The sequence below is a fragment of the Piliocolobus tephrosceles genome, chromosome 9, assembly GCF_002776525.5.
Source record: "Piliocolobus tephrosceles isolate RC106 chromosome 9, ASM277652v3, whole genome shotgun sequence".
NCBI classification, from domain to species: domain Eukaryota; kingdom Metazoa; phylum Chordata; class Mammalia; order Primates; family Cercopithecidae; genus Piliocolobus; species Piliocolobus tephrosceles.
The window spans coordinates 9,339,498-9,358,445 of NC_045442.1; the positions used below are offsets into that span (position 1 = coordinate 9,339,498).

The 18,948-nt window shown below is 48.6% G+C and overlaps 1 protein-coding gene across 1 annotated transcript; it reads left to right on the forward strand.

Moving 5' to 3' along the window:
• The first annotated feature begins 4,448 nt into the window (after nucleotides 1–4,448).
• NKX1-2 (NK1 homeobox 2) lies at nucleotides 4,449–6,971 on the forward strand. The gene is made up of 2 exons (XM_023224320.1): nucleotides 4,449–4,662; nucleotides 6,256–6,971. Exons 1-2 carry the CDS (start codon nucleotides 4,449–4,451, stop codon nucleotides 6,969–6,971), a joined length of 930 nt encoding a protein of 309 aa, XP_023080088.1.
• Nucleotides 6,972–18,948: the final 11,977 nt, after the last annotated feature.

Sequence of the window (18,948 nt, forward strand, 5' to 3'; positions counted from 1 at the left end):
GTGCACGGAGTTTTTTTTTTTTTTTTTTTTCAGCCTGGGTATTAAAATTCTGCCTGAGTGCTGTCTTTAAATTGCTTTGATGCTAGGTGGGTTCCAACCCTGACCTGTCCTGATGGCAAGTGATGCCTGTAACAAGCTCAGGATCAATATTCATAGCGGGTGTCCTGGGCTGATAACACTATCCAAGACAATGTTCACTATCAGTGCAGACAGCTGAGATATTGCACCATTAGGGATGTTGTGTTAAATAACCTGATCCATTTCTGGGGCTATTTAATGAATTTCACAGTTTAGATAGTATCTTTAAGGAGGAGGCAAAGGCTATTCCGGAGGCACTGATGCAAATCAATGGTGCCAAGCTTCCCAAGGTATTCCACAAACAAAGGTGCCTATAATTCCAGCACAGCCTTGAAGAGCCGCTGCGTGCCATGAATAGTGTTAACAATGGAAAGAATTTGCAGTTTATGCAGAGGGAGTGTGGGGGGGGGAGTGGGGGCAGGCAATATAATGAGCCGTGTTAAAGCATTTTAGATAAAATCTTATGTTCCTGAAGTAAAATGCAACTGAAATTCTCTAGGTAAAACCCTGCATTTTGATCGAGCCAGCCCCCAGAGTAGGATATATATGCCAAAGAGACAGCTTCATAAGACACAGTTTGATGACAAACACGGAAACCTCATCTGCCAGACAGCCTGTGGGTAACCCCTTTTCCCAGTACCTCAGCCACCTTCCCCAAGATGTGCTTCTTCATCTCAAATTGGTCTATAAGATGGGAGGGGGTAGGCACTAGATTTTAGAAGGAAGCCACAGATAGCAGAGTCCGTCGTTTGTTTACGGGACTCTATGTTCCTTGGTGCTGGAGAGGTCATTTACAATTAAAGGCTAGCGTTTACCATTTCCCACCAGAGCTTTGAACTCTGGCGGCCAAGCACAGCAAGCGTTCCTAAAAAACAAACAAACAAACAAACAAAAAACACCTCATAGACTAACTTGTAAAAACTGAGTTGAAAATATAGCCTTCCCACCTGACCCCAAACCAAAGTTAAAAAAAATCGACTCCCTCCTCTTAGGACATGCTCCCTGCCACTGGTGGGTGCTTGAGCTTAATGGGCAAGGAAAATGGAGCTGGGTGGCCGCTGAGGGACACATGTTCACGGAAGCTATGCAGATGCAGAAACTCGGCAGGGACATGGAGAGTCAAAAACAAGTGTGCAGGCCGGGCGTGGTGGCTCACATCTGTAATCCCAGCACTTTAGGAGGCCAAGGTGGGCAGAACACCTGAGGTCAGGAGTTCAAGACCAGCCTGGCCAACATGGTGAAACCCCGTCTCTACTAAAAATACAAAAATTAGCCAGGCATGGTGGTGTGTGCCTGTAATCCAAGCTATTGGGGAGGCTGAGGCAGGAGAATTGCTTAAACCCAAAAGGCGGAGGTTGCAGTGAGCCAAGATCGTGCCATTGCACTCCAGTGTGAGAGACAGAGCAAGACTCTGTCTGAAACAAAACAAAACGTTAGTCGGGTGTGGTGGCACGCACCTGTAATCCCAGCTACTCGCCAGTTACTCAGGAGGCTGAGGCAAAAGAATCGCTTAAACCCGGGAGGTGAAGGCTGCAGTGACCTGAGATTGCGCCACTGCACTCTAGCCTGGGGGACAGAGCAAGACCCAGTCCCCTCCCCCCCACAAAAAAAAAAAAAAGAAAAGAAAAATAAGGGGCAAGCAAAGTAGAAAATCACTAAAAGAAGGCGTTTGTAAAGATTCACAGGTTTGAGGAATATGGCCTCTACCGTTCTTGGCTTTTTCTCCAATTTGTTGCTTCTTCCTTTTTGGGCTCCTTTCCTATATTTAACATCTGTGAACCTCAAGGGAAAGATGATTCATATCGTTTAAACAAAATTTGTTGAGGTAATCTATGGAGTACAATGGAAATGATCCGGATTTGGGTTACTCTTGGCTGTCTGGGCCTCCCTTGACCCTCTGGTTCAAGGTATAGGGTGGCCCCTGGAATGCCCACCATCCTGTGAAAGTAAAGAGTCTCAAGGTTTCTTACAGGAGAATGAACAAGAGGGACAGTGGGAAGCCACATACTGCCATCTGGGGCTAACTTAAGGAAACCTATTACTAACTACCCTGAAGAACCTTAGCATTTAAAAATGTAAACATGAGCCAGGCACAATGGCTCATGCTTGTAATCTCAGCACTTTGGGAGCCTGAGGTGGCAGATCCCTTGAGATCATGAGTTTGAGACCAGCCTGGCCAACATGGTAAAAACCTGTCTCTAGTAATAACACAAAAATTAGCCGGGCACAGTGGCGTGCACCTGTAATCCCAGCTACTCGGGAGGCTGAGGCAGGAGAATTGCTTGAACCCAGGAGGCAGAGGTTGCACAGTGAGCTGAGATCGTGCCACTGCACTCCAGCCTGGGTGACAGAGCAAGACTCTGTCTCAAAAAAAAAAAAAAAAAAAAAAAAGTAAACATGGTGGGAAAAGGTAGAAGTAGCGGCTAGGATCAAAAGGGTGAAGGGGGAGAAACAAAAAAGAAGATTAGAAAAAAAAAATCGAGAACTGGGTGAGAAAGCGTTATCAAAACAGAACACAAAGTACCCTATCCGTATTTCAGGAAGGCTCTGTGATTTGCAGTCCAGGTTCTTGGGCACCACTTTTTAGTTTCAGGGCCATCTTTTCTTTGGGTTTTTCACATGGTGTGCAGTCCGTTTCGTGGGAGGTGGTCCAGTGGGCTTGGGAAAGGCACTTCCTTTCCTGAGCTTTAAAAGCACAATCCATCTTCACTTTAGGACTGGAGCTGGCTTGAATTTCGGCAGGGCTTTAAAGTCTGCAGGGAATACAGTGACCACCTCTGGGAGGGGCAGCAAGGTTTGAATGAGAAAAGCTACAAGGAGCTGGCTTCTAAGGATGCCTCTTCAATAACAGATGGGATTAGCAGCCCCCAGCACTTTAATGAGAAGGTTTCTCCTCCTCTTCCTACTCTTTACCTGCTCAGACAATATTAATTGCCAAGTCATTGTTTGGAAACCCCAGGGGCAGAGAAGAAAGGAACAGCAGCATCAGAGGTGGTTCTGAGCCAAACACTAGGAGAAGCCTCAGAATTTGCCTGAAACAAATGCTTAGCGCTCACAGACTGCAGTGTGCCCTCCAAGAGACAAAAGAAGAAATTTAGGATGAGTGTGGTCAGTGGAAGCTTCTCCAACCACTGGTGATCACCTTCCCAGGGGACTTGGTGGGGCAGATGAGGGCCATTTCAACTGTTTGTTTCTCTTCTCTGACCTTAAATTCAAACCAGACAGGCATTTCTGAATCTTCTGCTTTCTGGGGCTGGGAGGGAATGGGGGTCCGAGATGCAACCTAATTCTCAGATCCAATTTCTGTTGCAAATGATCGAACCTGTGACTTTGGAGAAGGCCTGAAGTTTGTCCATCGAGGGCTGTGCTCCGGGTCATAGCAAACCAGGGCAGACACCCTCAGCCATCTCACTTGGCTCTGTGCCTGAAGCCACTAAGGTTTCCAAAGCGGCAGGCATCCCGGTGGGGGCTCATCACCTCTCCAAACCTCTTGCTGGCCTCTGGCTTGGCTTTGGGTGAAGCAAAAGACTGAGAGTCCGGGATTTTCTCCCTCCGTTTCTGAGACAGCAGGACGTACTAAAAAAGCACTGACCGGTCCGGTAGAAGACCCAGGTCCAAACCCAGACTCTGTCACCAACTCACAGTGACTCTGGGCAAATCTCTTCTTACCTTTGAAACTCGATTTCCTCATCTTTAAAACGGGGACAGTGGTCTGTGCCACGTGACGCCCATCTCACAGGGATGCTCAAAGAATCAAAAGAGATCGTGCAAACCTCAAGGTTTTGTGAACGCTAAACTGTGAGAACGTGAGGGATTTTACCTCCGAAGTAACCGGGTCTGAAGCTACTACAGTAATTCACTGGCGGGGAAGGAGATGCGCTGAGCATTCCCTGGAAGTAAGCAGTCCTGGCCTCAATTGCATCCCCAAGTCTAAGGCGGGTGCGCCGGAGAAAGGGCACAAACTCAAGTCACAGAGGTGTGTGTGTCGGGGGAAGGGATCCCCGGGATGGAAGCCTCCCTGACGCCCTCCGAGAGTCCCAGAGGGTTGGGCGGAGGCGCGCGGAGCCGACTGCACTGTCCCCGCGGGCACGCGCACCGGGCGCGCGGAGGATTCCTCGAGCCCAGGCAAGGGGCCTCTTTACAGCGCCGGATAGTCCCGAGGCTGGCCCGCGCTGCGCCGGTGCCAATCGGAGCGCAGCCCCCTACGGCGCTCTCCCCGCCCCGCCTCCCCGCCCCCCTCCCCAGCTTCACTTGGCCGCGCGGACCCGGCTCCCGGCTGGAGAGCTGCGGCCAAGCCACAGCCGAAGGCAAGCCCTAGCGGCGCCATCCCCGACCCCGCGCCGCCGACCGCCGGTCCGCGGGCGACGGGCATGCTGGCATGGCAGGACGGCGGGGCCAAGGCGGCTCCCTCCCACCACAAGATCTCCTTCTCCGTCCTGGACATCCTGGACCCGCAGAAATTCACCCGCGCAGCGCTCCCGGCCGTGCGCCCAGCTCCCCGGGAAGCCAGGAAAAGTTTGGCAGAGATCGAAGCGGGGAAAGATGCCAGCTCCAGGGACCGTGTACGACAGCTGGAGACCCCTGGTAAGATGCAAGGTGGCCCTGGCCCCAGGCGGCCTCAGCCCCAACACTGCGGAGTGTATGGGGGAACACCCGGGCCCGGTGAGTGGCCCTTAACGGCGTCTTCCTCAAAGAGAGAAGGCGCACGGGACCGGGTGCGAAGTGTAGCCCCCGCCTCGGAACTGGATAGAGGCAGAGAGGAGGCTCCCCGCATTACGGGGCAGGGATTTGCCGCATCCCTGCTCATCCCCCAAGCTCACCCGCACCACAGCTCTGATGCTCGCGGTGGAAACAACTTACCTGGCGCCTACCTTGCCAGGCTTACTTATTTATCGGGCATTTAACGCGCTTGCCACGTGCTAGGACCTGGGCTAAGGGCTGGGATAAAGGTGATGAAAACTTCGGAACTTGAGAGTTGGACAGCATCTTTAACATCACCTCCATTTTATGGATGGAGGAACTGAGGCTAAGGCTTGCGCCGGGGGTCTTGGTAAGTAGCGAGGTCAGGTGCCACCTGGAGACGCCTGCCGGGCTGGGCTACCCCACGCTCTCAAGCTCCCCAGACCCAACTGTTGACTGGGGCTGGGGGCGGGGCTCGGATGAGGTGTTGGGAAGCTTTTGGTACTTTCTTCTCGAAACCCTTTCTGAATTACTCCCAACGCTGGCGGACACCTGATGAAGGGGTCAGGAAACTTTGTGGCTGGAAGGAAGGACGGAAGACAGCAGGAGTCCTGCTGGGTGGGGCGTGGGATCAGACAGGGACAGGCGGCTCCCTGGAGGGTCAGAGGCTCTGGTCCCCGGGGAGGCTGGATGCCGCGCAGCCCCCTGCTCCCCTCCCCAAGTTTGGCGGTGATTGCCTGGGGCCCGGGGCGCCTCTGGCGGCCGTACGTGGGCCGGGGCCAGCAGCCTGGTAATTGTTCGGATCTTCTCTCCGAGGGGCCGCGCTCCCTTCCCCCACCCTCGTGATCGATATTCTATTACTGGCGCCTGCATATCTCCTGCCCGCAGCTTGCAGGTACGGACTTCAAACCCCCTTTCCCTGTCTGATCCTAATATTGTTCGATTAAAACTTACCTTTAATAGATGACATCTATCGATCCGGCCCCGCACAAATCTGAAACTCTATTAACACGGCGGGAGAGAGAAGATGGGAAAGGGAATTTCACTTTAAAGCGGGGGGGGGGGTGGGGTGGGGCAGAGAGCTTAATAACTTCTTTTTTAATTGCTAGGAGTCCTAGACCAAAATAGGCCTCCAGGGTCTGGGGAAGGCACAGCCCTAAAGGCGTCTGACATCTAGATGTCTTAATACAATGATCCTACCCCCCCAATATGGTCACCCAATAAGGTCACTATTTTTTCTTAATGCGGAGTGTCATTCATTCATTTAGCATACATTTCTTGGACGCCTACTTGATGGCGGATTTGTAAAGGGCAAGAGGACACTATTCCCCTAAACCCGCTGGCAAGGATGTGCAGTCGGGCCTGAGGGAAGCGCGATGTGGGGACAGGAGCAGCACCCGGAGTTGGGTTGCGGGGAGAACTGCTTGCTCTAGGGAGGACGAGGAGAAGGTTTGGGGACCCGGAGAGGCTTCTGTTCACCGACCCCTTCTCCCCTAGATGCTGCGGGCCCAGGCGCCGGCCAGGCGTCCCCCCTGGAGGGTTCCGAAGCGGAAGAGGAGGAGGATGCGGAGGATCCGGTGAGGCCGCGGCGGCGGGAGCGGGCTGCGCGCTTGCTGGCGGACCCAGCGCGCTCACCTGACTCCCGGGCTGGGGCAGTGGCGTCTGGGGAGCCCTGCGAGGACGGCGGGGGCGGCCCTGTGGGGTCCCCCACGGGCTCCCCCGGCTCCCCGCGGCCCAGGCGCCGGCGCGTGGTGCCCAACTGCGCCAAGCCGCGGCGCGCGCGCACCGCCTTCACCTACGAGCAGCTGGTGGCCTTGGAGAACAAGTTCCGGGCCACACGCTACCTGTCCGTGTGCGAGCGCCTGAACCTCGCGCTGTCGCTCAGCCTCACCGAGACGCAGGTCAAAATCTGGTTCCAGAATCGCAGGACCAAGTGGAAGAAGCAGAACCCGGGTGCCGACGGCGCGGCGCAGGTTGGGGGTGGCGCGCCCCAGCCAGGTGCGGCGGGGGGCGGCGGCAGTGGCTCGGGGGGCAGTCCTGGTCCTCCCGGCACCGGCGCTCTGCCCTGCCAGACTTTCCCCTCCTACTCCGCGGCCAACGTCCTCTTCCCGGCTGCCGCCTCCTTCCCGCTGACGGCTGCCGTCCCCGGGAGCCCTTTCGCGCCGTTCCTCGGGCCTTCCTATCTGACCCCCTTCTACGCCCCGCACCTATGAATCAGGAGCCCCCCGGCCCCTCCTTCGCGGGATTCACGAGGCATTGGCATCGTCGTGTGCCCTTGGCTCCTCCACCGGGGGTGCAGGTGCGCGGATGTCAGCGCGCCCCTTCCCTTCCAGCGGCCTGAGACTCCGCCCCTCTGCCCGCCGCGCGCACCCGCGATCCTCGCTTGCCACCAGGGATCGGGGATCTGCCATCCTTCAGAGTGTCTGGGGACGGAAGTTGACCCCAAACCTTGCGGTTTCTGGACCTTGCTATTCACTGTGGGTCAGGTTTAAGTCAGTTCAGGGGCTATTTTTTGAGGCTCTGGGTGTTTGGCGCGGGGCTAACCAAGATGCCAGGAGGGAAACACGGAGAGCAGAGACGCCCTGGTTGCCAGCTGCTGGCGGCTAGGATGGAACCTTTAAAGGTGCTGGCTCATCAAAGGGTGAGAAACAGTCTCTGTTCACAACTGATAGCTTCCCCTCCTCATGCTCGATGGTTCAGCCCAAACCCAGATATTTCTTCCAAATCCTGAACGAGGCTGGGGAAAGCTTGGTCCTGGAGCACACATGGCCGCTCTGAAACGACTATTTTTAAAATGCATAGAACTCCACATTTCTAGATCTTTACTTAAGATTCGGACTGGAGCGCAATACTTGTTCCAAATAACCTCCCCAGGTTATTCCTGAGAGAGGGGGTACCTTGGTTTTCTGAGTAGGCCAGAAGTTTGTGGTAGGAAAGGTGACTTTGATGTGTAGCTAGACTCACCTGCTAAAGTAGACACAGGTCTGTTGTACTGCAAGTTTTGAGAACAGCTTGGACCAAACCACACAGTGGCCCCAAAGGCATAAAAATGGTAATGAAGACAGCAATGGCTCAACTAATATCAGGAAGTCTATGCATGAGGCTGCCTACTTTGATTTGCAGTAGCTGATTGTTTAAAACTTCAGTCCTGGCTTATCTGCCTGTCCCAGGGATTCCTGGGCTCCCAATAGTGAGCCAGGTTGGGGAAGAGCTAGCTCCACCAGCACACAATACATGTGGACAGCTGAACTGTTTTTTAAAAGCACAAACTCAACATTTTTAGATCTTCATCTAGGATTCTGACTTGAAAAAAACAATTCTTGTTACAAACAGACTCTCCACGGTGGTGAACAATCGGAGATTGTAAGGGCCCATGAAAGCAATACTTGGGTGTGAAGAGCTGTCATGTTCCTACTGGATTCATCTCCAGGAACCTGATACATGGACATGCATTTTAACTGCTGCTTTTATTACCTCCCTTAAAAAATTCGTTCTGCGAAATTCCCTTGCCACTTTTGCTTGGGATACGCTTCCTTTAGTTTTCTACCTAATATAATCTTGTAGCCCACATCTCAGAAACCCAGAGGTCCTCAGTTGTGTCATGTATGTTTCATTCTCACTTTTGATTACTTGAGGCCAGCTGAGATCTATGTGGATACCCTATTCCTTGGCTATTTTTTGGTAGCCTATGCTACTAACAATCAAATTTAGTGGTCAATGGCTTCAAAGTAAAGCACACTGTTTAGTATTATGGATTGCAGTTCCATTACTATGACATTGAAATAGCTCGTTCTATCATCAGGAATGATAGAAAATATTCCCCATTTCTCCCAAATTAAATGAAGACTTTATGGTTCATGTGACTCTCATAAGGTTTGATAGTATATATTATTTAATTACTTAATATCCACTAATTAGACTCTTTTCCTTCTAAAGAAGAATGTCCCCCAGACAACACATTGTAACTTTCTAAAAGACAGTTGGTGCCAGATGAGATTAAAAATGCAGATACTATACTAGATAATATTTACCTTACCCTTTGGTAAACACTCCTTTAATAACTATTCGTTGGTTTCTCAAAAGCAATATCCCATATTAAACAGACAATTCAAGTGTGACAATTCCTTTGTGACAAATACACTGAATTTCTGTAATAAGTGGGAAACATTTCATTCCAGTCTTCTCAGGTACCAGAATCACGGACTGCAGTAGAAGGGAGGGAGGTGGGAGGCTGATGTGTTCGTGGCCTAGCAAGGTGCTGTAATTCCCGACCCTCTGGTTTCCACAGATTGTTGCAGAGTAATGCTTGAAGCGTGTGACTTTGGACTTCCGCTGCTTTAAAAGGCCCAGTGGCTTTCCAACCAAATCCTTAGACTCAATCTATTGGTGTGTTTGTCTAATAAATTCTTTTTGTAATACATTCATTTTTATTTCTTGTTTCATTATTCCTTGTTTTTCTATTAGCAAAGCTTTAAAATAAGTATATGTGTATCTCCCCTTCTCCCCGCAATCACTAAATAGGGAATATTTCTACACTAACACTCCTTTGCTCAGCCATTTCAGACCCATGCTAGATATACCCAGAGTGGCTACATTTGCATGCAGTATATACAGACACACATTTCAGGCATTTCTTAGCAGAAGCAAAGCATCTTCACAGAATTTGAATTAGTGGCTGCTAATTACATCAACACCAACCTATTAGATTCCTAGGACATTAACTTCTTAGCCTTAACCTTACTAGTTCTTAATACCCCAAAACAGCCTGATTGGTAACTTTTCAGACTTCAGCCATCTGTTGGTCATAGATTTCTGATGTTAAATATTACCATTTTAGATCCCTGTTTGAAACCACATAGTCAAGGAACTGTATTTATAGGAGTGACTGGAGAGCATTTCTTACACTGAGAGAACCATAATCCAATTTATGGGCAGAAATTAATTTAGTGTGTTTATCTTTATAGTAATAACTTTTTTTTTTCTTTGAGGCAGGGTCTTGCTTTGTCACTCAGGCTGGAGTACAGTGGCACAATCAAGGCTCACTGCAGCCTCAATCTCCCAGGCTCAAATGAGCCTCCCACCTCAGCCTCCTGAGTAGCTAGGACCATAGGCACATGCTACCATGCTTGGCTCATTTTTTATTTTTTAATTTTTGCAGAGACAAGGTCTGGTTGCCTAGGCTGGGCTTAACCACCTAGGCTCAAGCAATTCTGCCACTTCAGCCTCCAAAGTAGCTGGCACTACAGGGTCCTGCCACCACACCTGGCTGATTTTTTATGTATTTTTTGTGGATATGAGATCTTACTATGTTGCCCAGGCTGGTCTCAAACCCCTGAGCTCAAGCAGTCCAGTGGCCGCAGCCTCCCAAAGTACTGGGATTACAGGCATAAGCCAAGGATTCTCACTCTTTTTTTTTTTTTTTTTTTTTTTTAGACAATTAGAGTCTCACTCTGTCTCCCAGGCTGGGGTGCAGGCTGAAGTGCAGTGGCGCGATCTTGGCTCACTGCAAGCTCCGCCTCCCTGGTTCATGCCACTGTCCTGCCTCAGCCTCCCCAGTAGCTGGGACTACAGGCACCTGCCACCGGGCCTGGCTAATTTTTTTGTATTTTTGGGTTTTTTTTGGTACAGACGAGGTTTCACCATGTTAGGATGGTCTCGATCTCCTGACCTTGTGATCTGCCCGCCTCGACCTCCCAAAGTGCTGGGATTACAGGTGTGAGCTACTGCGTCTGGCAGGATTCTCACTCTTAGAGCATTCTCCTTTCTTTGGACAGATCTGTGGTTTTCCTAATTGAAGGACACAGTCTCATTCTGTCGCCCAGGCTGGAGTACGGTGGCATGATCTCAGTTGACTGCAACCTCCACGTCCTGGGTTCAAGCAATTCTTCTGCCTCGACCTCCTGAATAGCTGGGACTACAGGTGTGTGCCACCATGCCTGGCTAATTTTTGTATTTTTAGCAGAGTCAGGGGTTCACTGTGTTGGCCAGGCTGGTCTTCGATTCCTGAAAGTGATCCACCAGGCCTTCCAAAGTGTTAGGATTACAGGCGTGAGCCAGCGTGCTGGGCCTGATTACACTTTTGAAAGGAAATCTAAGTGTGGTGCAGACAATTACCATCCTTTACCTGTAGCCCTGGAGAGAGGAAAAGGTACGTTTTAAATTAATCTGTCTCCTCCCTTTTCTGCTTGAAACCTTTTATGAAAATTAGTTGCTTTTATATTTTCTCAATATACATTTTCTGGATACATGTAATGTGTGTTTTGCAGATGCAGTTAATTTTTTTACTGAGTGGCTAGTTGCTGTGTCAGGTGCTGTGAGGGCTACAAAGATGAACCATTGAGTCTTCGTCATGTGGAGCTCATCAATAAGGAATGCAAGAAAAATCAGGAAAGTACTGTCATAGGTATGTCATTTTTTATTCTTTTAACTTTTATTTTGGCATAATTGTAGACTTAAGAAAAGTTGTAACAATAGCACTAAAAATTTCCTTTTATTGGCCAGGTGCGGTGGCTCACACCTGTAATCCTAGCACTCTGGGAGGCTGAGACGGGTGGATCACGAGGTCAGGAGTTCGAGATCAGCCTGGCCAATATGGTGAAACCCCATCTCTACTAAAAAATGCAAAAATTAGCCGGGCATGGTGGCGCGCGCCTGTAGTCCCAGCTACTCGGGAGGCTGAGGCAGGAGAATTGCTGGAACCCAGGAGGTGGAGGTTGCAGTGAGCAAAGATTGCACCATTGCACTCCAGCCTGGGCAATAAGAACGAAACTCCATCTCAAAAAATAATAATAATAATGAGCCCGGTGCAGTGGTGCACACCTGTAGTCCCAGCTACTCGGGAGGCTGAGGTGGAAGAATCGCTTGAGCTCAGGATGTCAAGGCAGCAGTGAGCCGTGATTGTGCCACTGCACTCCAGCCTGGGTGACAGAGTGAGACCTTGTTCTAAAAGAAAAAGAAATAATTCATGAGTAACTGGATATTTACAGAGTTTTATACTCTGTCCCCACAAGGTACTTAATACAAAAGGAAAGAAGAACAAGACGACCAAGGGAGGCTGAGGAACTGTTCTGGGCTAAAGAAGCCTAAACAGGACAGCAAGGCAACACATTGGAGGTTTTCCTTCTGTTGTAAAGGAGAATAAATGAAATCTGGATTAGGCCTCTAGATTAAGTAATGGTGCCATACCAGCATTGAGTTCTTGATTTTTATAATTACTCTGTGGTTATAAAAGAGAAAGTCATTGTGCTTTAGGAAAAACACACTAAATATTTATGGGTAAAGAGACATCATGTCTGCAACTTCCTCTCAAACAGCTTGGAAAACAATGTACAGTATGTGGGCGTGGGAGGGGAGAAGGGAGTGAACATACCAAGATCAAAGCAGTAAAATGTTAGCACTTGGAAAATCTGGGTGAAGAGCCCTCAGCCTCCCAAAGTGCTGAGATTACAGCCATGAGCCACCATGCCTGGCTAACTTTTGTTTTTTGAGATGGGGTCTTACTATGTTGCCCAGTCTGTTCTCAAACTCCCAGGCTCAAGCAATCTCCCTGCCTCGGCTTCCCAATGTGCTGAGATTATAGGCATGAGCAACCATGTCTGCCCCAGAAATACTCCTAAGAACCAATTTAACTAGATTTTAGAATTATGAGTAGGGTAACAAAATTGTTTTCAATAGATGCTGCTTGGAATACTCTTTTTGGTTAAGATACTACAATTCTATATACCTGCTAGCCATTCGGGTGATCTGTTTTGATGAAGTGCCTCTCCCACTAGCTAATTCCCACATTTATTGGTAAAGTAAATGAAGTCTTGAATACATTTGGAAGCGTAATTCCACCCTGTGGTCAGTTGAAACACCTGACTCTTAGGGGAATTAGGAAGACACGGATTCAGGGAAAGAAAAATGGAGAAAGGCCAGATGCAGTGGCTTTTGCCTGTCATTCTGTCACTTTGGGATGAGGTGAGCAGATCACTTGAACTCAGAAGTTTGAGACCAGCCTGGCAACATGGTAAAACCCCATCTCTACTAAAAATATAAAAATTAGCCAGATGTGGTGGTGCACACATGCCCGTAGTCCCAGCTACTTGGGGAGCTGAGGTAGGAGAATTGCTTGAGCCCAGGAGGTCGAGGCTGTAGGGAACCATGATTCTACCACTGCACTATAGCGTGGGCAACAGAGGGAGACCCTGTCTCAAAAACAAAAAACAAACAACAACAACAAAACAAGAAACAGAACTTTGCCAGCACCCCAGTGTCCCTTCTAATAATCACCCTCCCCAAGAGAAACCATGATTCTGATTTCAAACAGCAGGGAGAAGTTGTGTCTCCTTTTTTCCTGTAATTATAAAAACAGAATCATATGGTGTGATCTCTCGTGTCTGGGTTATTTTGCTCAACACTATGAGTTTCATCCATATTGTTTTGCATAGTTGTAGATTTTTCATTCCTATTACTGTTGGTATTTTACGGTACTGTGAACGCCACAACTTACTTGTCTGTTGATAGGTAACTGAGTTCTTTCCATTTTGGGGCTACTATGACTAAACATTCTTAAGCATGTCTTTTGGTAAATAAACCTTTGGTAAAATATCTAGGCCAGGCGTGGTGGCTCACACTTAATCCCAGCACTCTGGGAGGCCGAGGTGGGCGGATCACCTGAGGTCAAGAGTTCAAGACCAGCCTGGCCAACATGGTGAAACCCAGTCTCTACTAAAAATACAAAAATTAGCCGGGCGTGGTGGCAGGCACCTATAATCCCAGCTACTCGGGAGGCTGAGGTAGGAGAATCGCTTGAACCCCAGAGGCAGACGTTGCAGTGAGCCAAGATCATTCCATTGCACTTCAGCCTGGGGACAAGAGCGAGACTTCGTCTTAAAAAAAAAAAGAAAAAAAAATTGAAAAGTGGGACTACTGGTTATGCAGATGTCTAGCTGTAGTACATATTGCCAAACAGTTTTTTTTTCTTTTTTTTTTTTTTGAGATGAAGTCTTGCTCTGTCACCCAGGCTGGAGTGCAGTGGTGCAATCTCAGATCACTGCAACCTTTGCCTCCTGGGTTCAAGCAATTCTCCTGCCTCAGCCTCCTGAGTAGTTGGGAATGCAGGCATGTGACCCCACACCCAGCTAATTTTTCTGTTTTGTTTTGTTTGAGACAGAGTCTCGCTCTGGCTCTGTCACCCAGGCTGGATGGAGTGCAGTGGCGCAGACTCGGCTCACTGCAAGCTCCGCCTCCCGGGTTCACGCCATTCTCCTGCCTCAACCTCTCAAGTAGCTGGGACTACAGGCGCCCGCCACCATGCCCGGCAAATTTTTTGTATTTTTAGTAGAGATGGGGTTTCACCATGTTAGCCAGGATGGTCTTGATCTCCTGACCTCATGATCCGCCCGCCTTGGCCTCCCAAAGTGTTGGGATTACAGGCGTGTGCCACCGCACTTGGCCTAATTTTTCTTTTTTTTTGTATTATTAATACAGACGGGGTTTCACCATGTTGGCCAGGATGGTCTCGATATCCAGACCTCGTGATCCGCCCGCCTCGGCCTCCCAAAGTGCTGGGATTACAGGCGTGTGCCACCGCACTTGGCCTAATTTTTCTTTTTTTTTTGTATTATTAATACAGACGGGGTTTCACGATGTTAGCCAGGATGGTCTCGATCTCCTGACCTCATGATCCACCCGCCTCGGCCTCCCAAAGTGCTGGGATTACAGGCGTGAGCCACCACACCCGACCCACACTGTGGTTTTGATTTTCATTTCCTGATGAGTCATGATGTTGACTCTGTCTGCCTGTTGGCCATTTGGATATGTATTTTGGTGAAGTGCCTGGTCAAGTCTTTGTCCATTGGCTAAGCCCCACACTTGTTGGTTAAATAAACTGATCCTTAGAGAGGAAGTTACTTTCCCCAGGTCACCTGCATTACTCCCAAAGACACTGAGACCTAGTGAGATGCAGTGACTTGTCTGAGGTCACACACAGTAAGAAAAAGAGAAGAGATGGCCAGGTGCAGTGACTCAAGCCTGTAATCCTAGCATTTTAGGAGGCTGAGATGGGTAGATTGCTTGAGCCCAGGAGTTTGAGACCAGCCTGGGTAACATGACAACACCCTGTGTCTGTGAAGAACTACAAAAAATTAGCTGGCCGTGGTGGCCTGTACCTGTACTCGGGAGGCTGGGGTGGGAGGATCACCTGAGCCTGGAGAGGTGGAGGCTGTAGTTAGCCATGATTGCACTACTGCACTCCAGCCTGGGTGACAGAGTGAGACCCTATCTCAAAAGAAAAATAAATAAATAAATAGAAGAGCCTGAAATCGGACCTGATGACTCCAGGGTAATTTTTTTTTTTTTTTTTTTTTGAGACAGAGTCTCATGTTGCCAGGCTGGAGTGCAGTGGCGTGATCTTGGCTCACTGCAATCTCCGCCTCCTGGGTTCAAGCAGTTCCCCTGCCTCAGCCTCTGATGAGTTGGGACTACAGGCGCATGCCACCATGCCTGGGTAATTTTTTGTATTTTAGTAGAGACGGGGTTTCACCACATTGGCAAGGATGGTCTCAACTTCCTGACCTCAGGTGATCCGCCCACCTTGGCCTCCCAAAGTGCTGGGATTACAGGTGTGAACCACCGCGCCTGGCTCTTTTCCTTTTTTAAAAATTAAAACCATGGTTCATGCTTGTAATCCCAGCACTTTGGGAGGCCAAGGCAGGCGGATGACCCACGGTCGGGAGTTCGAGACCAGCCTGACCAACATGGAGAAACCCCGTCTCTACTAAAAATATTAAATTAGCCAGGCGTGGTGGCGTATGCCTGTAATCCCAGTTACTCGGGAGGCTGAGGCAGGAGAATTGCTTGAACCAAGGAAGTAGAAGTTGTGACGAGCCAAGATTGTGCCATTGCACTCCAGCCTGGGCAACAAGAACGAAACCCCATCTGGGAAAAGAAAAGAAAAAAATTAAAACCAACACAAAGCCGTAGGGAGTGATATAATGAACACTGGAGTCTCAGAATCAGGGAGGATGAGTGGAGGATGATGTATTAAAAAATAACATTGGGTACAATATACACTACTCAGGTGACAGGTGCACTAAAATCTGAGACTTCACCACTACACAATTCATCCATGAAACCAAAAACCACTTGTACCCCAAAAGCTGTTGAAATAAAAAAATACAGATTTTAGAAAGAAGCCAAGTGCTGTGGCTCACGCCTGTAATCCCAGCACTGTGGGAGGCCGAGGGGGGCAGATCACTTGAGGTAAGGAGTTCGAGACAAGCCTGGCCAACATGGCGAAACCCTGTCTCTACTAAAAATACAAAAATTAGCCGGGCATGGTGGCAGGCACGTGTAATCTCAGCTACTTGGAGGCTGAGGCAGGAGAATCTCTTGAACATGGGAGGCAGAAGTTGCAGTGAGCTGAGATGGCACCACTGCACTCCAGCCTGGGTGATAGGGTAAGACTCTGTCTTAAAAAAAAAAAATTAAAAATAAATGAAAAAAAAAAAAAAGAGGCCAGGTGCAGTGGGTCACACCTGTAATCCCAGCACTGTGGGAGACCGAGGCAGGTGGATTGCTTGAGCTCAGGAGTTTGAGACCAGCCTGCGAAATATGGCAAAAGCCCATCTCTACTAAAAATACAAAAAAATTAGCGGGGCATGGTGGCACACACCTGCAGTCCCAACTACTTGGGAGACTGAGGCAGCAGAATTGCTTGAGCCTGGGAGATGGAGGTTGCAGTGAGCCAAGATTGCACTACTGCACTCCAGCCTGGGTGACAGAATAAGATGAAAGGAAGGAAGGAGGGAAGGAGGGAAGGAGGGAAGGGAGGTTGCTAGGGGCCAAGTGTTCAGCCTGGGCAACAAAGTGAGACCCTGTGTCTACAAAAATTTTAAAAAGAAAATTAGGCTAGGCAGGGTGACTCATGTTTGTAATACCAGCACTTTGGGAGCCCAGGTGTTCAAGACAAGCCTGGGCAACATGGCGAAATCCTGTCTCTACCAAAAAATATGCAAACATTAGCCGAGTGTGGTGGTATGCGCCTATAGTCCCAGCCATGCAAGAGGCTGAGGTGAGAGAATCACTTGAGCCTGGGAGGTTGAGGCTGCAGTTGGAGCCGTGATTGCGCCACTGCATTCCAGCCTGGGTGACAGAGTGAGACCTTGTCTCAAAAAGTTAAAAAAAGAAAAAAACCCATCCTAGTAGGTAGGAAGTGGTAACTCCTTGCGGTTTTGATTTGCATTTCCCTAATGACTAATAACACTGAGAATCTTTTCAAGTGCTTGCTGGCCATTTGTATGTCTTCTTTGGAGAAGTGTTCATCAAGTCCTTTGCTCATTTTTAAATTGAGTTGTTCATCTTGTTGAGTTTTAAGAGTTCTTCATTCAAAACATTTATATCCTCCCTCCATTTCTTTTGTATATTAAAATAAATAAATGGGGCAGGCACAGTGACTCATGCCTGTAATCCTAGCACTTTGGGAGGCTGAGGCGGGCGGATCACTTGAGGTCAGGAATTCAAGACCAGCATGGCCAACATGGTGAAACCCTGTCTCTACTAAAAATACAAAAATTAGCTGGGTGTAGTGGCGCCTATAATCCTGGCTACTCAGAAGGCTGAGGTGAGAGAATCGCTTGAACCAAAGAGGCGAAGGTTGCAGTGAGCCAAGAATTTGCCATTGCACTCCAGCCTGGGCAACAGAGCAAGACTCCATCTAAAAATAAATAGGTAAATAAATACACAGCCACATTATTCCTCTTGGTTTGCTGTGTCAGGCACTGTGATAGGCCTTGGGGGTGCAATGGTGAGCAAGAAAGCCTGATCCTTGCCCTCCATTCCTGCCATGTATCTAATCCAGTGGCCTTTCAGCTTAAAACAATTGTTCTAAATTGATGCATAATAATTGTACAAATCTACATGGTACTTGGGATTTTAAAACAAATTAAAATAAATATATGATCTAAAGATTCTCTCCTCTCTTCTTTTGCACATTTATTGGGCACCAACTGTGTGCCAGGTGCTACCCTGGGCTCTGGGAGTACAACAGAAGACCCTGGCTCGGCATTGGCGAGGGAGCTCAGGTGGATGGAGGTCACAGACAGGTGATGGTTGGTACAATGCAGTGCAGAAAATTCCGTGGCTTTCTCGTCAGCTGTTTCTGTACAAAGAAACCTTGTTCCTTGCACTGATGTCATTTGGGATTCAGGCTGGAAAGAAAGGACTCTGTGCTACTAATTCCTCCTTTGCCATGCTTGTTCTATACAGATCTGGTATGTGTTTTAGAAAAGTTTTTCCAGGGGCCCAGCTTGGTGGCTTATGCCTGTAAGTCCAGCACTTTAGGAGGCTGAGACTGGGGGTTGAGGGGTGGGGCATCGCTTGAGGCCAGGAGTTTGAGACCAGTCTGGGCAATATGGTGAAACCCCATCTCTATAAAGAATAAAAAATGTAATTTTTTAAAAAAGAAAAATCTTCCCAGACATTTATACCTCCCAGAGTGGAGCAAAACATTACTCACAAATAAGTCAATGATATTACCAAGGCAAGTTCAAAGTACCAGAGTTACTTGTTTTTTTTTTTTTTTTTTTTTTTTTAGTTGAACCATAACTGGTTCTTTTCACTTATAAAGCCATGAGCTTCCATCATGGTTTTCTACAATAAGCTGATTTATAACCACCTTAACTGTGTTTTGGCAGTCTCTATTTCTCTGTCTTCCAGGTGGCAAGATTCCATGTGCTTATAGAGCACAAACCCATATAAAAGGATCCACAGCTGATTTCAAATTTCTCTCTTTTTCTTTTTTTTGAGACGAAGTCTCACTCTGTTGCCCAGACTAGAGTGCGGTGGCACAGTCTCGGTTCACTGCAACCTCTGTCTCCTGGGTTCAAGTGATTCTCCTGCCTCAGCCTCCAAAGTAGCTGGGATTACAGGCACACACCACCACACCCATCTAATTTTTGTATTTTTAATAGAAGTGGGGTTTCACCATGTTGGTCAGGCTGGTCTTGAACTCCTGACCTCAGGTGATCTGCCCACCTCGGCCTCCCAAAGTGCTGGGATTACAGGCATCAGCCACTGCATCTGGTTATTTATTTATTTATTTATTTATTTATTTATTTATTTATTTTTTGAGACAGGGTCTCGCTCTGTCACCCAGGCTGGAGTGCAGTGGCGCAATCTCAGCTCATTGCAACCTCCACCTCCCAGGTT